Genomic DNA, 23,964 nt, shown 5'->3' on the forward strand with positions numbered 1-23,964 from the left:
CTCCATTTCTAGTCTGCACAGGAAACCACTTTAGCTGCAGGTGCAATTTTACTGAATTAATTATGACCTTGACAGTGGAGAGGGTAATAATTAAGTACATACTTTGCTCCATCTTGGCATGAAATCAACATTGTTTCAAAAGGAAAAACTAAGGAATCTTGTAGTTTATTTAAAAAATAGTTTAATGCACCATTAATAAAGGGTCCAACGCATTAATACAAGAGAAATATTGCAAATAATATTAAAATAATAATCAAATTAAAAGAAAACAATAAAAAATAACTCACTGGAAGGTATGTACATATTTCCTCCTCATGGGCACAGAGGAAAAGGAACAACATATTTACAGCTCGGAATCAGTGTGTTTCTACGAGAAACAAACACCTCTACAATATGTACATTTATTTCTTTGAACTTTTTTTTCTTCCTTTTATCCTGTAGTAAAGAGGGCTGGGTTTGTACAGAGAGGCTTTCATTACAACAAGAAATATCTTACACAGCTTCTTGTTCAAGTTGGTGGAGGGGGGGACAAAATCATAAGTGTTCTGTTAGTTAAAATTTCGGAGCAAAAAAAAAAAAGATACTAAAAAACTTGGGGACGGTTGTATGCATGAGGGCTGAGAAAGAAAGAATGACAACACAGTCAGGACACACCCCCTGCCTGTATCTCAACATAACAAGGTCGGGATACAACTTATGTCTGAGGTTCACCAGAATAATAATTATAGACCATTACAAAGCAGAGAGAGAGAGAGAGAGAGAGAGACACACACACACACACACACACACACACAGAGCTCACATTCCAAAACTGTAAGCAATACATTTGCTCTGAAGTAAACCGATTCTGATGGGAGGGATGCTTTCATTACTGCCAATGAAAATGGGTAAACTTGAAATACAGCATTTCTTGAAGACGTTTTGAAGTTGTTTTGTTTAAGAGGATCAGCTACAAACTAGACCTATAAATTGTCCTGAAATTGCATAATCCAATGCGTGTGTCTTTAAAAACATTTAGATCACACTGAGTGTCTAGGTTAAACAACACTGACCGCAGTCTGGGGTCTGCAGGACGTTTGGTTGAAATCCTGGCCTAAACATGGATAAATGTTTTCCCTGACTGTCAAAGCAAATATCCAACATTAGCTGGTTTAAAAGAAAGATACAGAAAGGAACAGTAAATCATGAATGCACGCACACAAGGGGGGCAGGAGTATTTCTAACATCTTGGTCCTACAGTTTTCCTCACATAAACCTGCGATGATATGGTCCATGTGGTTTAAGCTCAACAAACTGGAGGAAATGTTAAAAGAAAATACACACGGCAGATGATTAATTGTGCTAATCCTGCAGACTAAAATTTGACAGGGTTGAAAACAAATATGAAAAGGTCTTCCGTTTCATCCAAACATTGGGGTTGTGGCAAAAATATTGAGTCCCGCACAGTGAAGGTGGCAGAGAGGGACACGCTATAGTTTTAAGGGACTTATTTTACTGTAAGATACTTACAGCTAATGTACGGTAACTAAACAACACTAACAACAATATTAATATATAATACCATTAAATGAAACGACTAAAATAAAAGCTCCAAAACCAATCTTCATACTTGGGGCATCTTGCATAAATGAAGACCAATTAAATCGATCAAGAGTTTGTTACGCTAAAACTGTGCCCAGAACCGGGCACCATTAAAAACCCTGAACTTGATTTGCGGTTCCTGTGCGTGTGGATCTGTGTGGGCAGAGGGCTGCCATTAGAAAAGGGGTATGGGAGATGGCGGCGAGCGAACAAACAAAACCAGTGTTGACTGGTTCCATTGTTTCCTTAGAAAAGCTTGTTGACTTGTTTGAACGAAAAACAAAAAGGAAAATGAACAAAAATAAACCCAGACTTCTCATGCCTGACTGCCTGGAACTGCTGGTCAGCACATCCTATTCTATTCAATCCAACAATACTGCTACAGAACAGCTTAATGGTTGTTGAGAGAACCCTCAAATGACCGGCCCTCCAGGGTCCAAGAGCTCCCTCAAGTAATGGCCTGTGTAATTGCCAAGAACATGTAAAGTGTGCGTGAAAAGTGCAAGTGTGTGCGTCTAGGTTTCCTGGATACAATAAGGAGAGCTGTGGGGCCACCTGGAGGAAGAAAACGGGATGGGGGATAATGATGGCCGTCTTTTCGAGTTAAACTCTGAGGTGGGGGAGACGTGGTTGGAAACTCGGCATCCCATCGATATGTGAAGAACAGAGGGGTAGAGCAGTGCTTAGTTGAGCGTCCCACGGCAGTTCTCGGTTCCACACAGGCAGGGGATTTTGTTCTCCTCCAGGGGAAATTTGTAGTCGTAGGTTATCTCTTCGTTGACCGCAATGGCCTGCTTCGAGTAGATCACAATCTTCTTTTGGGACTCTATGGTGATGACCTTAGCGTAGCAGTTTGGCTAAGAAAGGGGAAAGTCAGACAGTAGTGATTAACGATGGCCCGAGAAGTGAGTCACAAAAATGTTAACGACTGGGATTTGCGTCACCATGTTCTTCAGCAAATAACTGGCAATCAGGAATGCCAATAATTGCTAAAAAAGGTTTAAAGAAAAATAGCTATCCAAGATAGAACATAACCATAACCATGCAACCAAATGTCTAGTATAGGCTTACATGGATCAATAATCGTATTTAATATATTAAGATCAATGAGACATAAGAATTTGAAAAATCTTATGTAAATTCCATATTATTTTATTTTCAGAATTAGTGTATATAAAACAAGTGTACTCTATATGCTCAATTGACAGTTTATATTTTACATTTTTTTATGCAAGAGCAAGCCTGACTGAAAAAGAACGGTGATACAAATTAGTTTGTATATTAAAGAAACAATGTATCTGCTTGTTGTGGTGCTGGAAATGACTAGAATTGACCTTACATAGAAATATCAATGGGCATCAGTAAACATTTAAAGCCAATATGATAATGTACTACTGTATATTGTAATTTGTAATAATTATAAAGAATTATAGCCTTATAGGATTTCCTGTTGGTAAAAAACACTTTTCCCATATAGCCTACTGGATGAAACAACCAAAAGCCTCTCCTTTACAGTAAGGTTACTTCTTATAATCTGTCCTGGTGTATTATCCTTGGATCTGAATAATTTTGAAGTCATTTTGTAGATTGCCACATTTCTTACAGGCTGGTACGTAGGCCTGTTGTCAGTTATTGTGCAACTGAAAAGGTTGAAGGAATGGAAAAGCTGAATCTGCCTGACAATACTGCTACAGAACAGCTTAATGGTGATTGAGAGAACCCTCAAATGACAGGCCCTCCACCTCTTTGACATAACATAAATGTTGGTTGAGAAGCTTCCAGTGTGATGGTGACTCACAGTGCAGCAGTGGTTGATGAAACGTGCCAAGTTGCCACACTTAGTAGCATCAATGATGGTGTCATGGTCAACGCGGAATAAGTAACTGCTCCCTATCCCCTGCTGGGCATAACGCTTTTCTCGATTGTCAGCCACCATCTAGAGAAGAAGGAGAAACAAGTATACAGTGAATCAGCACCGAAACGAAAATAACACACCTGAGGATAAAAATGGCCACTGCCTGAAATAAATAAAAGTAAAAAAAAAAAAAAAAAAAAAATGGCCACTGCCATAGAGACAGTATCATCGACAATACTATACTACACAGGTCTTTTGTTCAGGAAAATGTCCATTTCTGAAGCACTGACTGAAACACCTTTTGTGCTGGATGTTTGTATCATACAAACACGTCATTCCAAATCCATACAGTATTTTAAACAAGTAGTTAAAATGGTTCCAAATTGGAGTACCTGTCTGATGTTCTGGCCCACATATTCAATGACCATCTCATCAGCCGCGATGGGCTCCATGGCAAACAGACCCCACTCATGAATCCTACTGCGCCCAAAACGAAGCCTCTTCTTACGGAACTGCCCAAAGAAGAAAAGACCAGTTACATTTGATCACATGATCAACCCCATTTGTAAGCAAAAGAATAAATACAAAATGGTTGATATAATTGGTAATTATGATAATTTGACAATTATCAAAGTATCACGTCTTCTTTTAGCTGCAAGTAAATACATGGTCATGCGAGAGAGGTGTTGACATTAGTGTCCAGTATCTTTATTAGTCACTCAGTAATTAGGGCTGTCACAATTATTACATAATAATCATCTAATCGCAATTATTTGAGGTAATCACAATTATTTTGCATAATCGTCATAATCGTTTCCATGTTGAGAAATGTTAATATAGTTACAAACACTTTCAAAAAGTAGTGGAAATAGCAGATCTACAAGCTCACAACACGTTGCATCGTGACGCGTTGTGAGCTTGTAGATCGGCTATTTCCACTATAAATGTTCTTTTTTAAGTATAAAATTGTCAAATATGTCAGTAATTTCATGATTGCCATGTGCAACATCAAAGCCTAAAAGCCAAACAGTAATGTAATTGTCAACGACAAATACACAATTAAATCGTTAATCGCAATTATTTGAGTGACAATTAATCGTCACGTAAAATGTCATAATGGTGACAGCCCTATCAGTAATGATTGCTGTCGGCCGCACCTTGAGCTGGTTGAGTTTGAGCAAGTCAGAGTCCATGACTGCCAGGGTGCCGATAGCGGTGAGGAGGCGGCGCTGCTCAGAGCGTCTCTCTGACAACACCCGGTTAGTGCCCTGAGAAGAGTTGGACACAGGGGTCATTAACCCAATGAACTGTTATCACATGGTTTTTAGCTATAAACAGAGGGGACCAAAGTAGCCCTCTGGCAAAAAATGTGTCATGTGATGGGATGTAAAGGAGGTTGCTTTTGACGCCCTTCCCTGTGATAGAATGTCTAAAAGAGGAACATGTTTCCTTATTAAGAATTAGGATACCATTACGTCACTGTATGACAAAGAATATGAAATCATCATAAGGCTATCATTGGACCTTGGGCAAAAGTTCACAGCGAACTCATCTGACTGAAAATGCACAAGCTTATCAGTTAGAAAGAGGCAATTAGAAAACAAGATTAGTTCTGGCGTACCGCAATGTCGCTGTTCTCCATCTCCTGTATGACCTGCTCAGGTAGGTCCAGATCCAGGTAGACATCTTTCTCCTTGCGGCTGATGGCGTAGTAACCCTCGCTTCTGGCACAGCCAGTCACATGTTGCCGAAGCAGCGCAACTGTGTTCTTTTTCTTACGCCTGGGGTTTGGTAAGTTGGTGAGTGCAGGCCAAAAGGTTAAGGGAAACAGCTGAAGTCACACCATGATGCATTATAACTACATATTTTTGCTGTCAGGTATAAACCTTGTTTGCACATTGTATAAATGTTACATTTCAGGAAATGGAAAACAAATCTGAGTTTGAGTAAAATTTGGTATGTCCTTTGAGATCAACTTTGATGAATTAATTCACCCATTATGCAACCACCTAACTCCAACATGAAGTACAAACACAGAGCTAGGAGCACCTTATCACTCATTGCGCAGCGGTTTCTTGTAAAACGTTCATAAAGGATATTTGTGTGTGAGACCCAGTGGGTGTCATTGAGCCAGTCCGTGCTGTGGTCATCCTGCAAGAGCTTCTCATAGGTAGTTTTGAGCAGCGTGAGGTCCTCATTATCTAGCCCAGAGTTCCAGATGTCGTACAATATGGTCATCTGCTCAAACTCGCTGCGCAGCTCGAACTTCACGGGAGGAAGTTCGGGCGCAGGGACAGGTTTGGGCCATTGTTGGTTTGTCGTCACACCCGCCTCCTGCAGGAAGAGCCGCTCGCTCTTCCTCACATCCTCGACTAACTCGTCCTCTGTGTCAGAGCTGGACAGCTCTCCGGATTCTAGCTCCTCCACCTCAACCTCCACCTCCAAGTCTGAGCCCTGAACAGAGAAGCTTGTATTATTACAACTGAACAGATTAACAAAACTCTTGGGCTTTTCTGACTTTATGAATAGGACAGAGAAGGTAGTACAGTAGAGAGAGAGAGATGGGGAGTGACACACAGAAAAGGCCGCCAGACTCGGGATCAACCGCGCCTATTTGAGCCTATTTGTGGTATGCGCCATCGGCGCCCCTTTAACAAGACTCTTGATGATACCTTGAAGAGGGGTTATACCTGAGGCCTGAATCTGAACCCTATACGTACAATTTCTTTGATGAGGGAGACCTTTGAGAGGAGGAATGCACTGGCAGGATTCAGTCCTAAACCAATTTTGGGTTTTAGTGGGTCCTGAGGCCATTTGATATACCGGTAGTGTCTTTGAAAGGCACAATATCATATAACGATGACCATATAACGATGACCATGTGAGTGAGTGATAACATTCCAAAAATATTTTCACTGCACGTGCCAGTGAATGCTACAGTAAACAGGAATATTAACTGTAAATGAGTCCTCAATCATTCTATTGCAAGGTTTTACATACAACAAAAATAAACATGTCTCAGTGATGCAGGAATACCCCTGCATTGTATTCACTTGTAGACTGTCAACTAGACTGCAAATACATAGTATATTCATTCAGATGTTCACTGCTGGAATTCTGTTAGCAGACCATGTATATAATCATTCTTGATTGACTGCATATACAGTATCCACCCGTATACTACTTGTTCATAGGACACTGTCTATTCATTCATTCATAAATTGTTTTATATTTATTGATATGCATAATGTTCAATGACTCGTTCCCTCATTGAGATATCCAGTGCGCATACCTATGACCAGCACCTCACTATTGTATTTCTTTCTTTATTTATCTGAATTGTTTGGTTCTTGACTCTTAGCTGTACATCTCCTGTGCATTCTATGACATGTGCATTCTATGACAGATGCTATGACACCTGAATTTGCCTTTAGGGCTCAATAAAGGTTTCTCTTATTTTTGTCCCACAGTCACCAACCCCACAAACATCCAACTCACATCTACCTTTTGTTTCCTCTGTTTCTTGCCAGGTCGTTCCTTCTGCTTCTTGGTGTGCTGTATGTCTAGATTTTCCTTGTCTTTCCTTCTCCTCTTCTTACTCTTATCCTTTTCGCGGATGAACCCCTTGTCAACTATGCCCTTTCTCTTGGAGGAGGGTGGAGACAGAACTGTGGCCTTGGCTGTGTCACCGGCCTCGCACAGCACATCCATCCCAGGTAAGTAATCCCCAGTGTCTCTCCTGGAGGGCAACGCCTCCCCAATGACCTCTTCAGGTGCTTCAAGCACCCCAGAGATAGAGTTGAGGTCTGCGGGGAGCAGGACAGAAGAGTCCTGCTTGGAGGAAGTCCTCTTTTGGGCTGGGGCGAGCAGGACAGGGGGTTTGGAGTAGTTGTGTTCCATGAACACCGTTACGCCTTCTGGGTTCATGACCAGGGTCAGCGGCACCGAAGACAGGAAAAGGTCCTCGTCCATCTTCTGTTCCTCTGCCTCGTCCGACGTCTCCGTCTCCTCAGAGTCTCCGGCGTCGGGGTCCATCTTCAGGGCCACGTCAGCCAGCACAGACAGGTCTGCGGTGGGGGCAGAGGCCAGCTGCAGGAGGCTGGAAGCCCCCAGCTGCTCCCTGAGTCTCAGCCTCTGCTCGCACTCGTCCTCATCCTCCTCTTCCTCTCTGGGAGTGGACAGGCTGGTGGTACGAGGTCTGCCTCTGGGTCGTTTGGCAGCAGGTGTTGGGGGTGGAGGGGGGGCCTCCTCGTAGGCCATCCTGCACATGCAGGCGTGGTCCAAGGGAAGATTCTGCACAGTGCGGCACACCATAACAGGAGGCGCAGGGGCTGGAACTGGAGATTTGGGGGAGTCCTTGCCGACACCCCGTTTGCCGGGGGATTTGGGTTGCGGGGTCTGCAGAGACACGGGAGGGATGGGACTCTTTTTGGACTCGTCGGCATATTGGACACGTCCAGAAGAGGGCAGAATGATCGCATTTCCCTCGCCTGGTTTGGAAGCAAAAGGTAGCAACTGAATGCCTTGGCTGGGCTGAGCCGAGGGGGGAGTAAGGGTAACAGGGACAGGGGAATCTGGAGGCTTGGTGGGAGACACAAGGGGAGACTCGGCTGCTGGCACGGGGGGAACTGGCGACGGCGGCAGAGCGGGCATGGGCATTTTGATGTCGGTCTCTTCTGTTGAGAAAGAGACTGTCTTCCTGCGTTTCTTGAGAGGGGGCACAAGAACAATGGGGGAGGAAGGGCGTGGGTAGGTGGGAGAAGGAGGGCGCTTGGTGGGTACTGCTGCTGTATTTGCTTTGCTGTCCTCCGTTTCTTCTGAAACAGACCGATAGAAAAGCTTCAGAGAATTGATTGAACTAACTGCTTTACTGCTTAGCAAAAATTATAAATTATTTCATCATTGTTAAGGCCTGTCCATACTTTGACCGAAACCACCCTTTTCGGTCACAAGGTCCGGTTCAACTACAAAATGACGTCACTCGCGACTTCTGAAAAGCATTAGACCGAATGAGAGTTCGGAAATTTGCACGTCGGAAAGTCCAACTCACCAAATATTTAGGTCAAAGTATGGACAAGGCCTTTAGTGTTCTTAACAGAATCTCTGACCCACCTGTTTTGACCACTGCTTTTGTAACAACAGCTGCAGCTCTTTCCCTGAGAGCAGTAAAACAAAAAGTATTTCATTATGAACACAAGTAGAGAGAAGCAACCAATGAGCAATCTGTGTGGACGGACTGTGATCAGTTGGTGAGGTGCTTTCACTCTAACGAAGGACCCATATCCATACCTCTCGTCGTCTTTCTCAACTGCACTGTCCATGGTCGACTCATCCATGGTGTCGAGCCCTTCACTCTCGAGCGGCTCCCCTTCTTCGTCATCCTCGTCCTCAGAGGAGGAGGAAGATGAGGACGTCGAAGACAAAGAGCCATCAGAGGATGACGATAGGCTCTCGTCGTCGCTGTCAGCACTAAGGCCGTCATCTGAAAATAAAAATCAGTCAATAAGTAGTGCTGTCACGATTATGACATTTTACATGACAATTAATTGTCACTCATATAATTGCGATTAACAACGTGTTGTGAGCTTGTAGATCTGTTCTTTCCACTACTTTTTGAAAGTGTTTGTAACTACATTAACATTTCTCATCATGGAAACGATTATGACGATTATGCAAAATAATTGCGATTACCTCAAATAATTGTGATTAGACGATTATGTAATAATTGTGGCCCTATCAGTAAGAATACATTTTTACATGATCATAACACTAAGGCTGCAAACCACAAGTCAAGAGAAGTAGAGTAACTCAGCTGACATTTAAGAACAATAAAAGTGATTTACCATCAGAATCCTTCAAGCTTTCATCCTCCTAAAAGAACAAATGAATACAGAGCACAGAAATGTCAAATGCTGCCATCTAGCTAACAACAAGAGAAAACACTGGCATTTTAAAAGGGTTTCAAATCTTTTCAGTCTTCTCATTACACCAAACTTCAGCTCTGTTAATTATGTCAGTCTTTTCTCAGTCTTTAGTCTTGGTGCGTGCATGCTCATGTGAATGATGTGACAAATGTCATTTTACATAATCTGCTCTATGCAAAATATTTGCGTTCGTAACAAAAGAGTGCAATCTTTTGTTCTTGGCACTGGCTTCAGGCTACACTTATCAAATGACATCATCAACGTCCTTTTTGTGCATGACATGTCAGCTTTGCAATGTGCTTGCAAAGCATTGCTGCCCTTGTTTTAATGTCTTGAAAATATCCCACACAGAGGAAAATATGCTTGTGTTCTTTCTAATCTCAATAGTCACGATAGGCTCAGGCTGCACATAATCCCAACATCCACCCACCTCACTACCACTATTTTCTAAATGACTCAATATGAGTCATTAAGTAAACCACATGAAAACCATTACATTTGACATACATATCGATATAGGCCCTCCCTCTCTCTCTCTTTGATAAGAATGTAATAGCCAGCACACAAAGTCCTTTTGGTGCTTTTAATTCATAAAGGCACTGACAGCATACACAGACGCGCTTCAGTGTTCAACGCCTTCCACAGTGTCTCCATACCCCGAAAAGGGATATGGGGGGCGTATGTATGTATTTTTGATGAGGCCCATTATAGTGAGCCATTTTTAGACAGACCGATCTCCGTGTTGCACCCAGGCCTCCCCTATATTATACTTGCCACAAATGGTCTACTGCTGGTCTATTTCCATTCACACTGAGGAAGACTTAATGCCGAAAAGTGTCTGTGTATGCTGTCCGTGCCCCTATGTCTATGCATTTAAAGTACCAGAGTGCTGGCTATTATTTTCTTATTGTGAATCTTCGTGAGCTGTACACCAGGCAAATTGCATTATACAGACTGAGTGTGCTGTTTCTCTGCCGCCAGCTCACATGCCAACACATACCTTTTCAGTGGAGGAGCCATCTGAAGTTTCCTCTCCTTCGCTGTCCAGCTCCCAAGGTTTACGAGTTCTTGGCCTCTTCTTCCTCCTCTTGCCGTCCCTCTCTTTGCCCAGTCTGTCTCCCTCTGACCGTTTGTCTTCTGCCCCTAGAAATAAGAAGGGAAAAGAATAATAATAGATGAATTCTTAAGAAACCTACAAGAGGTCTACCACACTGTCCTTCCTGATATTAACACCAGCTCAAACCTTCATCATCCTCGTCTGGCGGGGTAGAGGGTCGCGGCCGCTTCATGTCTCCCTCTGCAAATTCCTGAGGCTCTTTCCTCTTCACCTGGACCACCAGGGGGGGAAAAAAAAGAAAATAAAATAAATCAAATGTATTTTAATGCTCCAGTAATTGGTGATAGTCATAGTAGTATCACCCCTTGCTGGCCTTTAATACATTTTCTGCCCTGGAACTTTAAACTTAATGGACATACATGGATCCTTCAGGAGAGAAAATTAACTAGTCCCCCCAGGAATCCGCGGAGAAAAATGCTTTATTCCGCGGAGAACAATCCTGATTCTGCGGAATTCTGTGGTGAACAATTCTTGATTCCGCGGACATTAATAAACAACCTAAAATGACCAGTTATCAAGCTAAAAATGATATAGTTCTAATAATCAAGTAAAACCCTTCATGAAATAGCTACAATTAATTGTAATTAGTGGTTAGAATAATCAAATAATCATTTTTGAGAATAAAAATCTAATATTAAATCTATTATTTTTTTAATTGTTATTGTTTTTAATAATTACTTTCTGTTGCAAAGACTATATTGTCATGCAAATTAACCAATGCCCATAGTAACCACATTTTAGAGGATAGCCTACCTACTACCTAGTATGGGTGTAATATTTATTTATTCTCTTCTGTATTAGCATTGTTATTGCCAGGACCATTATAGAGGCAGAGAGGAACTATAGATCAGGACACAGTTTCTGTCAGGAACGAATGTGGGACCGGACCAATACAGCGTCAGTGCAACTCATAGAGTTATAATATTAAGGTGCAACTAGCAGGAGGAAGCTAAGCTATTCCCCAGGCTCTGTATGAAGTGGCCACTTGCCAGACCATGTACACATTGTTTTATAATAGTAGTAATGACTACTCCCGCCGCTCTGCTGCCACTCGCGACCGCTATTCCGCGGACGTCAGAAAAGTCCGCGAACGGCCGAGAAATCCGCGGGTGGTCGCGAATTCCGCGAAAAATTCTGCGATCGCGGAATCGCGGATTCCTGGGGGGACTAATTAACAAGGTTTCACTAAATGCTCAACACAGGGTATCCCATTGTGGTATCAGCAGTTTAATGTAATACTTTTTAAAATCACGGAGTGGAATTGTAAGACCAACTTTACATCAAAACTAGTATTTGTTAAATGTCATTGTCATCCATAATAGTCGCTCTATTTTATTAATTTGTTTTTCAAAATGGTGCTCTCAAAATGGGGTGGCATTTACCTGCATCTTTCCTTGACATTGTCTCTACATTCTCCCTGATTTTAGCTGTCTTCTCACAATTAATAACTGCATCTCCATCACTTGACTCCTGTTCTGCTTCTGAATCCACTCTTCCTTTCCCTCTAATTTCTGTCGCTCATCAATCAGCTTCTCCTGTGATTTCATCTTTTAGAGATTGTCATTAACCCAGTAACCGCAGTGGGAATCTGTGCAGTGTTGACTGTTCTTTAAGTCAAGTACAACGACAAAAGGGCTTTCGGTGACTACTAGCGTGCATTAACCAGGTTAATCCACACTAGTTGTCAAGTAACCTGTTGTTGACTTAACATTTAGCAGGGAGGTGTGGCATCATTCCGACTAATATACAAATTATGATAGACTAACTGGCCTTGGGAGTGGGATCAGGGTTTGTAGGTTTGTGATTAGGGTTCAAAATGTCCTTTTAACTAAACTCAAACTTTTTGTTGAAATATCGGCATATCTTAATATTGACATGCAAAACTTGTTAGATGGACATGGTATGAATTCAAAAAAGGCTGACTAACAGATATTGAATTCTGCCTTACAAGCATGTAATGTCTGCAACTGGCAATTGTGACAGGGGCTGATTTTTCACTGCCAGGCCAAGAAGAAAAAAAAGAGGGGAGCCGAGGGAGCCTAGGCAAGGTCTAGGTGTTTTTACTTATTTATTCTTTTAGATTTGTTTTGGGGCTTTTATGCCTTTATTGATAAGACAGTAGACTGACAGGAAATGGGGGGAGAGACGTGAGTGGCAAAGGTCGTCCGGATCGGGAATCGAACCGGCGACGCCGCCAGGCATCCATGCCTATGTGGCAATGCCTAGTGGTATGCGCCCGGACCAGTAGGCCAGCGGGCACCCCGGCCTAGGTGGATTTATTAACTTGCTATTGATGGCTGACAATTGAACAGGGAGGCTGCGCCATTGTTAGGGTCGATTCACACTCTTATAAAGAGCCTAACTTATTTCGGTTCGGCACTAGGCAAACCCAAATATGGTTCGCCTCCCCCGGTTCGGGGGGGCGTCAACCGACTAAACTCGGTTCCTCGGTGCTGCCGAAATGTTGTGACCTCCCGACTTAATTTCGGTACTCAGCGGCGTCTTCTCATTAATTCATCTCGGCTCCAATTTAATATTTTCGGCTGTGAAGCCAAGGAAACAGCGGTCGTTTGGGAGGGAGACACGCCGACTTCCAAATGCTTGTGTGGCCGTGTATTGAGCGTCGCAGAGCGGATACACTGTCAGCTGGTTCTCACTCTGGCTGGAGATGAGAGTGACGGACTGGGAGGCGCGCACGCACGCTGCATGTCTCGCAGTTGGTTAGAGGCGGCACGTCTATAATGTGAGCTTGTAGATTAAATGTTTTCGACAGAGCTCGAGCGTTTGTTAGAGTTGAGTGAGAGAGAGAGAAGAGACCCGTCACTGGTGCTGCTGCTTGCTGGAGCTGCTACTCACTGGACCTCCAGTCATTCAGCGTGCAGCACAAGGGCCAGTCAGATATGTATCCGCCCTGCAACGCTCATGTATCGGCCACAAACGTTGTCATGCCATGGACCTCCAATATTTACAAGCGACTTCGGTTAAGAAAGTATGAATGGAATCCCCCCGAACTTAAATGATTTCGGGTCGGGGAGCCCTCCCGAACCGAAATTAGTTAGGCTCCTTATAAGAGTAAGAAACGACCCTTAGACTCTGTTAGACATTGGTGTGGTGGTCTTTGTATAGGAAACACTGCCTTGGTGTGTGTTTCTACCTTGAAAGATGGCAGCCGTAGTGCTCCTCGCAGAGAGAAGCCCTCCATGCCCCCACTCTTTGCCCAGTCTACTAGAGACACAAGAGGCTCACGGGGACGGCTGGTCTTCTCCTCTTTCTTCTCATCGTCCCGCAAGGCAGACACACCCCTCACCATGGTCTGGAAAGGCTAGGAGCAAAAGGTCACAAAATCAATCAAATACATCCAGTCTTATGACGGCTGTGTTGTATGTTGGTTTGTTCCAACCACAAGCTAAGTGTGGTAATGAGATATTATCCGTTAAATATTTATTACATTTTGCAAGGAAACTTAAACAAATATAATAAAGCTGAAGTGGTCCATGTGAGGAAAAGTTGTTGTCAATCATTATGCATGATGTTATATAGAGGAAAACAAACAATATCTTTTCCATTATAACACTTCCTCCCTCCCTAACCTTGGCTTTGGTCTCCTTCCTCTCCCACCATTCGTCAAAAGTGGCAAAGGCAATATTCTCCACCATCTTGCGGTTCAGGTCCCTCTGCATGATGTTCTTCATCTCCTGGATCAGAGTGGACAGAGCCATCTGCACTGTGGCCTCATGGGGGTTCTCAGGCACCATGGGTATCTGCTCACCTGGAGCCCTGTACTGATCTCCTTCACCAGGTGGCATGGTGCCGTAGCCAGGCGGGGGCATGTAAGAGGGATACTGTGGGGGCAAGACGTGCGGGGGCCAGCCAGTGTGGGGGGGTGGGATGGCGTGGTGGGGAGGTGGCGGGATCTGAGCGCCATGAGGGTCGGAGTAGGCGTAGGACAAGTGGGGGGGCACGTAACGGTGGTCCTGGTCATAGTGGCCGGCGGCCCCTCCCCCCTCTTGGTCCATGTAAGGGTGGTGCGTGTGGGGCGGAGGCATTGAGTGGAGGTGGTAGGAGTTGTTGTAGTCTGCAGGGACGGCTTCGCCCGCTTCGCCGTTGGGCGCCGCCAGGCGGAGCTGGTGAAGGCGGCTCAGCATCTGCGTTTGCATCTGGAAGGACATGGGGGCGCCGCCGCTGTACTGGTTCATGAGCTCCAGGGAGGTGGCGTAGTCGTACATGTGGTGGGGCATGGGAGGCGGATACCCGGGGTGTAGCTCCATGTGTGGCAGTGGAGGGATGCCTGGGGGCGGTGGGGGCTGGAGAGAGTAACCAGGGGGCGGTGGTAGGTGAGGGGGGTAGGAGGGTATGGGTGGGTGCATGGAGGTACCAAAGTGCTGCGTGGAGTCAGAGATGGGTGGGGGTGAAGATGAGGGGTCTGTCGTTTGCAAAGATATAACCGCCTGGGACATAGAAGGGGAAGAGGTTGAGGAGGCCGAAGGCTGATGGGTGGTCACCGTCGTTATGGTGTTCTCCTCCTCCTCATCGGAGATCTCCATGTCTTCCCCAGAGGAACGAGGGGACGACTGCAAGGAGAAACATAATTTGAGCACTTCTGGAGAACCAAAAATCTGAAACTAGACAATATATGAGAAAACGTTATTCTGCTTCCGCACACTGAAATGAAAACTCCCATTATTGGTAATGTTTTAACCTGAAATGCTCTTAAATGCTTGTAGATATTTACTTGGTTGAAATGTTGCACACACACAAAAAAACTAGCTTAATTTGTGTTGTGTATGTGTTTTCTCATCCTTTCCAGGACCAGGCCTACAGGGGGTTTTAGATGTGCACACAGGGTTTTAGATGTGCACACCACTACTATCCGTCCAGATCAGCAGACAAAGGTCTACCATTTATCACTAACCTGCTAGGCTCCACAGCCATATTTTCTGATCCTAACCTGATCCAATACTGCCCTACTCAGGCAAACAGCAGTAACTACCTGCTGACCATTATAAATGTTAAAGTTCAAGGTTTTGGCTTACTGTCATAACATAACATTACATCATAACCATAAATGTCTCAATTGTTTTATGTGTACACCTGGCTGAATGCATCAGTATAACATATCTTCTTGGCAGTAACAAAGTTCAATAAAGAATAATAAAGCTCAAACGACCACTGTGGCCAACAGAGAAAAGGGGATGGGTGCCTGACACATTAATGTCAGTACTGGTTCCTACCTGACTCTGTCCATTGTAAGGTGGTGTGTGTGCCCCCGTTCTGCTCCATGGGTCACTAGACCCAGCCAGGGGAGCTTCCTCCCGGGGCCCGGTCTGGGCTTGGGGGTCCTCTGAAGCAGGGATATGGTGAGAATACGTAGAGGAGGACGGTGTGGCTGGAGCAATTACAGTGGGACTCTTCCTCCCCTCTCCATCCTTTCCTTGTTTCCTCCCTCTGCCCCGTTCTCCTTTCCGCCTCTGCTGGTCTTTATCCCCATCCTCACCCCTCTGGCTCCCGCTTGTGCGCTCTCCCGCCCCGTCTACAGGGCCTCCCACTCGCTCTCCTCCATCGCCGCCTGCTGCTTTTCCCCTCTGCCTCTCCTCCTTCCGGTCCTCCTCTTCCTCCTCGTCCGAAGCGAGGAAGGAGAACTTGGCCTTCTGCTCCTTCAGGAGCATCTCAATGCGAGAGTCCAGGCTGCTGCTGTGGTAGACAAACGGCAGGCTCTCGTTGGTGGAGTCCGGCTCCGGGGAGGAGGAGTCCCGTTGTGGTGGTGGAGGAGATGCAGAGGCGGGGACGGTGGAGGAGGGGAGATGGTGGGGTAAGGACGTAGAGGAAGGAGAGGTGGAGGAGGAAGCAATGGAGGAGGAATGGGGCGGCGAGGAGGAGGATGGTGGGGGGGTCTTGGGTGGCGCAGGCGGGGTGCTGGGGCGGCGCTTGGGCTTGGTCCACTGCTCCTCCCGCGCCGGGCTGTCCTGGCCAAAGTCCATGGCTCCGAGTGTCTCGGCCACAGCCGCCGCTATGACAGAGGCAGGCGGGAGCGGGGGCGGTGGTGGAGGAGGGGGAGGAGGTGGCGGCACGGCGCTGTGGTGAGCCGCGTGGTAGTCCTTGTCCCCACCGGCCCCAGAATGAGACCCCCGCTCGCCGGGGCCGGCGCCTCCCAGGCGATTGGACGCAGGTGGTTCATGGGCCGGCGGCGGAGCTGCAGGCTCTTTAGACGACAGGGGAGGAGACATGCTGTTCGACGAGGAACGGTGCGAGTTAGAGTTGTACCTGGGGTCTGAACTGTTGGAGTAGTCACTGTCTCTATCTCGTTCCCTGTCCCTGTCATGGCTGCTGCGTCTCCGGCTGCTGCTGCTGCTGCCGCTGCTGTGGTGGTTGTGGGAGTGGTGGTGGTTACGGTGCCTTTGGTGGCCGTGGTCCCCGGAGCGCGAGCCGTGACTGTCGCGTCGGTAGCTCCTCTCATCCCTGCGGTCCGAGTGGTGGTGGGAGTGATGGGACTGGGAGTGGTACTTGGAGGGGGTAGCAGAGTTCGTTTCTTGCTGGTGGTGGTAGGACGACCTCCTGGAGCTGATCCCGGCCCCGCTCCCGTACCGCCCCCCTGATTCTCTGTCCCGTTCCCTCTCTCTGTCCCTGTCTCGGTCTGACAGCGGGGACTGCTCGTACTGGGAGGCAGGGAGCGGCGGAGGCATCGAGGAGTGGTGCGCCATATGTGGGCCGGGCCCTGCGGCATTGGGGTAAGCAGGGTAACATGGTGGCTCATTTGGACGGTAGGAGGCAGTGGGAGGGTACATAGGGCGACCTCTGTGGTACACTGAAGATTCCTGTGGATCTTCAGAGTAGCGGGCAATTTTGTATCCCCCAACGGATGATGACACTGTAGAAGAGGACGATGACGAGGGCAGCATGTCCTGGGGAGGGTAGCCACTGCTTAAAGCACCAGCATTGTAGCCAGGGTGCCTAGAAAAAAATAAGAAAAAGAACAGAAAATCAATGTGACTTTATGTGAACGTTCCTGTCCATATATCCCCTGGTGTGTTATAAATCTTTAGAAGAATTATCCCAGTTCAATAAATGCATATTATTTTCCGATTGCATCACACAGATGACCTAAAAAAAAAGAGCAAAAAGCTTGCATGCCTGATTATGAAATAACCAGCCCAGCTCTAATAATAACAATTCTGCAATTCTGGGAAATTGCGAGTGTGGGTGCCGCTCTTTCCCCATTCAAGTCAATGGGGTCACTCTATAAAGGTGACGTCACCGAGGATGCTGCTTCCTTATTGGCTAAAAGTTTATCTAGGAAATAAAGCTGCACTAGTATTATAGTGTGTTGCCCTGTTGGGGCAACCACACTAATAATAAACACAACGTCATCTACTGTATACATTTTACAGGTACATTGAGTGACTAACCTGCCACCAGTGTAACCCGGGTCTTGTGAGAAAGGAGTCCCGGTGGATCGGGGTGTGTAGGGTGTCCCACCACCCTGCGAGGAGGCAGAGGAGCCTGGAGTGTAGGGCCCTGTCAACGAGGAGGGGGGCGTGTCCAGACGCTGCTCACTGAAGCCTGTGTCAGTGGAGCAAGGAGTGATGCTCCCAGGTGTGGGGGCCTGCACCGCTGCAGCCACCGTCACCAGGTCACTGGAGAGCCTCCGCCTGATATCTGATGACTGCACAAAATAAGGGGGGAAAACTGAGTCACCAATGTTGCGATATTATTAGAAAGGTGTTACTTCCAAATTGCAATTTTAAACATTCAAAATGTGATTATCCTCTAAACTCTACCGTGTCAGGTTGTGTTGGTGGCTGAGGTTGTGGCCGCTCTGTCACAGCCTTGCCACCGAGGGGCACGGTCTGTGGAGTGTAGGAGCCATTCACTAGAAGGTCATAATACTTCTTCCTCTGCTGACCTGGAATAAATAGACAAAGAAAAAGAAACAGGAAAGGTTATTATAACTGCTCACCGTATACTCTACTTATATTACAGTGTTACATGAATAAAACAATATAAGGGGTCTGGGACATGGCTTGATAATATACCCTGGCAAAAGTTAAGTCGTCAAGAGTAAAACAGTTATTGCGACCTGCACTTCAATGTTCACGCACCTTAACTAACTTTTTCAGAACCAACCTGTTTCCAGTGTCAGTGTGTGTGTGTGTGTGTCTGTAAAACGTAGTGGTGTTCCAAAAATAACTGATGAACAAGCTACAATCACTTTGCATTGAGCCATTGCTAGTGTAGTTTGGTGTGTGACTCCTTCTAACGTTAAAACGGCATTCATCCCTTTATTTCCATTGAAAATAATATATAAGATTTAGTACTACACTTGACGACTGTTTCTGGATATACTCGTTTCGACAGTCTCCAGTGAGATTGGTCCTATAAGCACAACGTGTTATCTCACGCTACAACAGATATACACACACACACCTGTGTGTGTGCACAGACATCATGTACTGTATACAAGTAGCTGCACCGCTTAAAAAACAAGCTTTAGGGAGAGTCAAGTCATTTCTTGTATGAAAACATATGGCGAGGAAGTTGGCTCCTCATTTTTCAACACACGATAGTGGCTGGTTAGTTAGTCTGTAATTTAGTCAATCTACACCAGGGGTCTTCAACGTTTACAGGCCAAGGACCCCTTAGCTGAGAGGGAGATGAAGCAGGGATCCCCTCGACATATTGTATAAATGTGTGATGCAGATTTTCATCAATTTCATAGACTCAGACTTGTTTGACAGCACTGTCGTCAGTCTATGTTGGATTCATGTTAATGTGTACTTTCAGACATTTAACCACTTAAATTGTCGATATTTTGTAAACTTGACCTTTCACTATGTACTTGGTCTGCTCTTTTTTACCTCTACGTCAAACCTATTTGCCGAAAATAGCCAATCTACAAGCTCTCAACGCCTCTGAGAGCTTGTAGATCGGCTATGTTCTCCTCGGAATAGGGATGCGAGGGTGTAAGTTGTTAATTTAAAAGAATTACCCTATCACACAAGGATTTGGCGCCCCCCCTGTAGTAACTCTGAGGACCCCCTAGGGGTCCCGGACCCCCTGTTGAAGACCCCTGATCTACACGCAATTTGCAACTGGCGACTGTTCATTTTGTGCCCTGGCAACAGCAGTAAGAATTAAACACAGGAGATGTACAGAGGTAAGATGGATCACCAGTCAATAACCAAACCAAGATAAACAAGAATAGTTTAGTTTTTACCCTGTAGGCACATACATTAACCTGAATACAGCATTGTCTCTCATGCCACCCAACAACTTATCTGACCATGAAAGTTATGAGTTGTGCACATCCATTATTACAGTGAACTATAAACTTCAATTAGGGCAAAGCGTCCATTATTGCAAATACTTAGCCAACAATCATTGCTGACTTGATGACATTATCTGAAGCCCTCAAACATACAGCGTATAATGAAATGTATTCTTAATTCTTGAGTTGATGGGCAAGTTCTACGACGAGAGCACAAGGGGTCCTCAGAGTTACTGCAGGACAGGGGGACCGCCAAATCTTTGTGTGATCATTTTATTTACATTAGCCACAACGCTAGCATCCCTATTCTGGAGAACTTTAGCCAAAAATCATCACTGCGAGGTGTTGTGAGCTTGTAGATCGTCTATTTTCAGCAAAGAGATTTGGGAAGAAATAACAGACCAAGTACAAGAGTGAACGGTCAAGTTTACTAAGTATTGACAGTAACGGGTTTAAGTGGTTAAATATCTGAAAATGCTGCAATGGCTGAAAGATCTGAGATTCAAAGTTCCATGAATAGATCAGCATAAATCGTACCTTTGATGTCTAGCTGAGCATGAATAATGTTGCCCATGACCGAGGTGTTGTGCAGGTGCTTGACTGTGTCCTTGGCTCCTCTGGTGCTTTTGAAGAGCACTCTGGCCAGACCCAAGTGCTTCCTTGTCTTGGGGTGAAACAGGATCTCCATCTCCTCCACCTCCCCAAACTTGGCGCACATTTCTGCCAAGAAGGGCTCTTTGATGTTGTCATTGAGTCTAGCAAAGGTCACCTCTTTGAGCGGTATTTGTCCCACATAAAATTCATCAAGCTGAAAAGACAGATGAACAATCGATCAATTGATTTATTAAAAGGAAATCACGTTTTAAAACTGTATGGCACTTCTGTAGATCTGTGAATCCACTAGTTGATTTGATAATCTCACCTTGAACTTGGGCACCGGCAGGGATATCTCTGTGTACCTGGACCAGATTCTCCGAGGTCGAGGATCCCGAAGATCTCCCGCTGGTGATAACCCAGAGTCCTAGACAAATTGGTTGAAGTTAAACCTTCAATATTTTTATGTGTATACAAAGAGACAAAAACATTAAATGTGTGTGTGGGGATGGGTCAACTCACTGGAACACTGAAATGCACTCCATCATATCTGTATATTTTCTGTGTAACCCTTCGGAGACCTGGGTCCTGGACAAGCTTGTAGCTCTTCCACTGCAAACTGAGAGCTCTTTGTGTTTCTGCTCCACCGTCTGGATCCATCCTACAACTGAACGCAAAAGTAAACAAGATTGGAGCCGGGACAGAAATATGTTTTAATACCGTAGTTATACAGAGTGTGAGGATAAGCGATTAGAATACCACTGTCTCCATGATGATAAGTCTAAGCTGCTATGATTACTCTCGACTGTAGCTCTGTAGTTGATACGAGAAGACACAGACATTACGCGATATGAACACGTTATAACGCTTAATACCGTGTGTCGTGTGTAATTACCACAAAATACAGCGTATTGCGATACATCACACACATTAACAAGTGCCTTCCATAATGGTCTATGAAAGGTTGTTTTAAAACATAACATAGAAGAGAATCCATGTTTGTCGTGGGAGGCTCTCTCCATTCCGACATGTCGCCACTCCGAAATGGACTTCTTATTGTCGGAGTGGCGACACTCCCCATGGGCCTAAGGTTTAGGGTAGGGGTAGAGATAGGGTTAGTGTCGGAATGGAGACATGTCGGAAAGGAGACATGTCGGAGTGGAGAGATGCACCCGTTTGTCGTTGCCCTTTGAAACATCTATTTGTTAAATTAAAGCTGCAATCCGTCCTACCTGGTGTTCGAACCTGGGTCTATTGACAGTAACACAGTGGTTTTCAACAAGTGGCTAAATGATGGGAGTTGGTAACCAAAGGACCCTTATGGATCTTAAACTCTTGAGTGTAAAATGAAACCAAATGGACCCATTTCATTTTACGCTCTCAGAAGTTAAATTATTGTTAAACATCTACACAAACGTCTACACAATCAGAGAATGTAGAACAATTGTTATTTTGATCAACGTTTGCCTGTTATCTCTCCTAACACACAGCATGGAATTGTGGACAAAACAAAAATCTTATCCAACGATAACAAAATATTACAAGTTTTTAGTTTGAGAAGCTAATTCCCATCAAACGGTGGTCCGTGGCTCAAATGCTGAATATATAATGGACCTCGATGTGAAAAAGGTTGAAACCCTGTGTATTAACACATCACTGAGTGCTCTCTAGCAGGACGCAGCATGCTGTCAAAACAATGAGCGGTGTTACGTCACTTGCCACCGAGCTGTTAGCAACCTACCAGCGAAAGCTAACAACAAAAACATTGCATGAAAAAAACGCGAAGACGCGCGTATAATCACGCACACATGAACGCAACACAGACCCCGGTTTGGCCGGTAATAAGACGTTGTTCGCTCCGGCAGCAGCGATGCCTGCCTGGTTTGGGCTAGGAGGGTTAAGTTAATGTTAGCTAATATTAGCTAGTGCAGCTAACGAGGCAAGTTGGCGAGCGAGCCCTGCGACACGGATTAACATTGAGATCAGTACCATCTGTGGCATCCGCCGCTCTGGAACGATGGACGGGATTATTTGGACACACCGGTAGCCCAAAACTGCGACCCCGCGTCTTTCACGGCGATCGCCCGCTCATCCGACAGTAGCAACCCGCCGCTAGAGTGTGGCTGCAGCCTCCCGTACTGTAGGCCTAAAGACGGACCAGAAAAACACTGCCTCCGGAGCAGAAAGGGGGGCACCTCCGACTCGAGCCCCGGTCTGAACTGGTCAAATAAAAGGATGCCAATATCATTCCGGTTAACGTTCACCGCGACAATGAGCCCCCGCTTAACTGCGTAGCCATTGTTTTCGGCTAAAATCACAATATTGTTGAGCGGGCGGCCATCGCGTAACCAACCTGAAAGCCTCGCCTGTTCTCCATCAGGGTCTCTGCGAGTGCAGCCTTCGATTCGCAGGCAGCACTTTCCGTGCAAAGGCTATTTTGTCAACATGTCACAATGAATATCTATGCCAACATACAAGGTTGAAAATACGACTTTAAAAAATAAATACGTCTTAGTTTCCCTTATACAAATATATAGCATTATGTTGTGCAATATAAACATCAAGGCAATCTTTACAAAAATATGAGTGAATCTGCCGATTGAAAACTCGAACACATAAAAGACAAGACGAACAGCGCGCCCTCTTGAGACCTTTCTGTGCAACAGCAAGGCAACAACGTCTGCAAACGTCACTCGCCGTGTTAAAGGGCCATACCACTAAAAAACGATCTACTATTTTCAAAGGAATTTAATACGAAAACTTGTGAAATGGGGCCTTCTGCTGTTGATGAATACTTTTACTTAAATGAAATAATTTCAACACTCATCTTTTATTCTTTAATTACAATCTAAAATATGAACCCTTGTTGTAAAAAACTAAAGTTGTCCTTTAAATATATTCGAATCTGATGCCAGTACTTTCAGGCTACTCAAGTAAATGTTTAATAACAGACTATAGTGAAAAGTTTATTTAATAAGTTTGCAATAGAAAAAAAGTACAGTTTCATGACAGCACAAATCACTGGTACAAGGTCAACTAATAGTGCAGGCTTTTCGGGCAGTATTTTGATGGAATCGTGCACTTTATGAAAGAAGCATGAAATTTGGCACACAGTTAGAACATGCCATATGGAACATTTCTGGCTATAGGGGCATCGCAGATTTGTCTTGGGAAACTTGTGGGAGCCAATCAAAGTTGGGCTCTCATAGACTTTACTATAGAGTAAAATAATACAAAAAATAAATAGGTGTTTTTCATGATTCTTGAATCCAATGCAAACATTTGTTTTGCAGGAAAAACATTCCTTGGGCTAAAAACGGACACCATAAAAGTGATAAAACTATGGTTTATTGATGAGTCATGACTTTTCACAGTTCTTTGGCGTCCGTTTCTCGGAAAGGAATGTTTTTCGTGCAAAACAAATGCCTGCATTGGATTCAGAATCCCGAACAACACCTAGTTTGACCCCTCACATGCTACTTAAAGCATATTTATTTTTTGTATTATTTTACTATATATTAAAGTCTATGAGAGCCCAACTTTAATTGGCTCCCACGAGTTTCCCAAGACAAATCTGCGATGCCCCTATAGCCAAAAATGTTCCATATGGCATGTTCTAACTGTGTGCCAA

The 23,964-nt window shown here is 45.0% G+C and overlaps 1 protein-coding gene across 2 annotated transcripts; it reads right to left on the reverse strand.

The window, feature by feature from the left end:
* Nucleotides 1-195: 195 nt before the first annotated feature.
* setd1a (SET domain containing 1A, histone lysine methyltransferase) lies at nucleotides 196-22,694 on the reverse strand. 2 transcript variants are annotated; one of them, XM_080725117.1, is made up of 21 exons: nucleotides 22,687-22,694; nucleotides 20,856-21,000; nucleotides 20,662-20,760; nucleotides 20,277-20,547; nucleotides 18,253-18,377; nucleotides 17,881-18,137; nucleotides 15,709-17,425; nucleotides 14,068-15,048; nucleotides 13,632-13,799; nucleotides 10,604-10,688; nucleotides 10,361-10,503; nucleotides 9,280-9,307; nucleotides 8,726-8,918; nucleotides 8,549-8,592; nucleotides 6,941-8,253; nucleotides 5,536-5,890; nucleotides 5,058-5,239; nucleotides 4,594-4,704; nucleotides 3,829-3,948; nucleotides 3,380-3,517; nucleotides 196-2,438 (listed from the first exon to the last, which is right to left on the reverse strand). In XM_080725117.1, the coding sequence occupies exons 2-21, from the start codon at nucleotides 20,991-20,993 to the stop codon at nucleotides 2,265-2,267; spliced, it is 6,642 nt and encodes a 2,213-aa protein (XP_080581243.1). In that variant the 5' UTR covers nucleotides 20,994-21,000; nucleotides 22,687-22,694; the 3' UTR covers nucleotides 196-2,264. The 2 variants fall into 2 exon arrangements, with proteins under 2 accessions (XP_080581243.1, XP_080581242.1); XM_080725116.1 differs by having other exon boundaries at nucleotides 6,935-8,253.
* Nucleotides 22,695-23,964: the final 1,270 nt, after the last annotated feature.

This window comes from Nannobrachium achirus, assembly GCF_963921795.1.
Source record: "Nannobrachium achirus genome assembly, chromosome: 4".
NCBI lineage: Eukaryota > Metazoa > Chordata > Actinopteri > Myctophiformes > Myctophidae > Nannobrachium > Nannobrachium achirus.

Excerpts from the sequence above, each read along its gene's own strand:
- setd1a (XM_080725116.1), bottom strand. The coding sequence starts at position 20,993 with ATGGATCCAGACGGTGGAGCAGAAACACAAAGAGCTCTCAGTTTGCAG. Across the intron at positions 8,254-8,548 it reads AAAAGCAGTGGTCAAAACAG|AAGAAACGGAGGACAGCAAA; the intron begins GTGGGTCAGAGA and ends GGTCTGTTTCAG. Across the intron at positions 2,439-3,379 it reads TCATCAACCACTGCTGCACT|CCAAACTGCTACGCTAAGGT; the intron begins GTGAGTCACCAT and ends CCCCTTTCTTAG.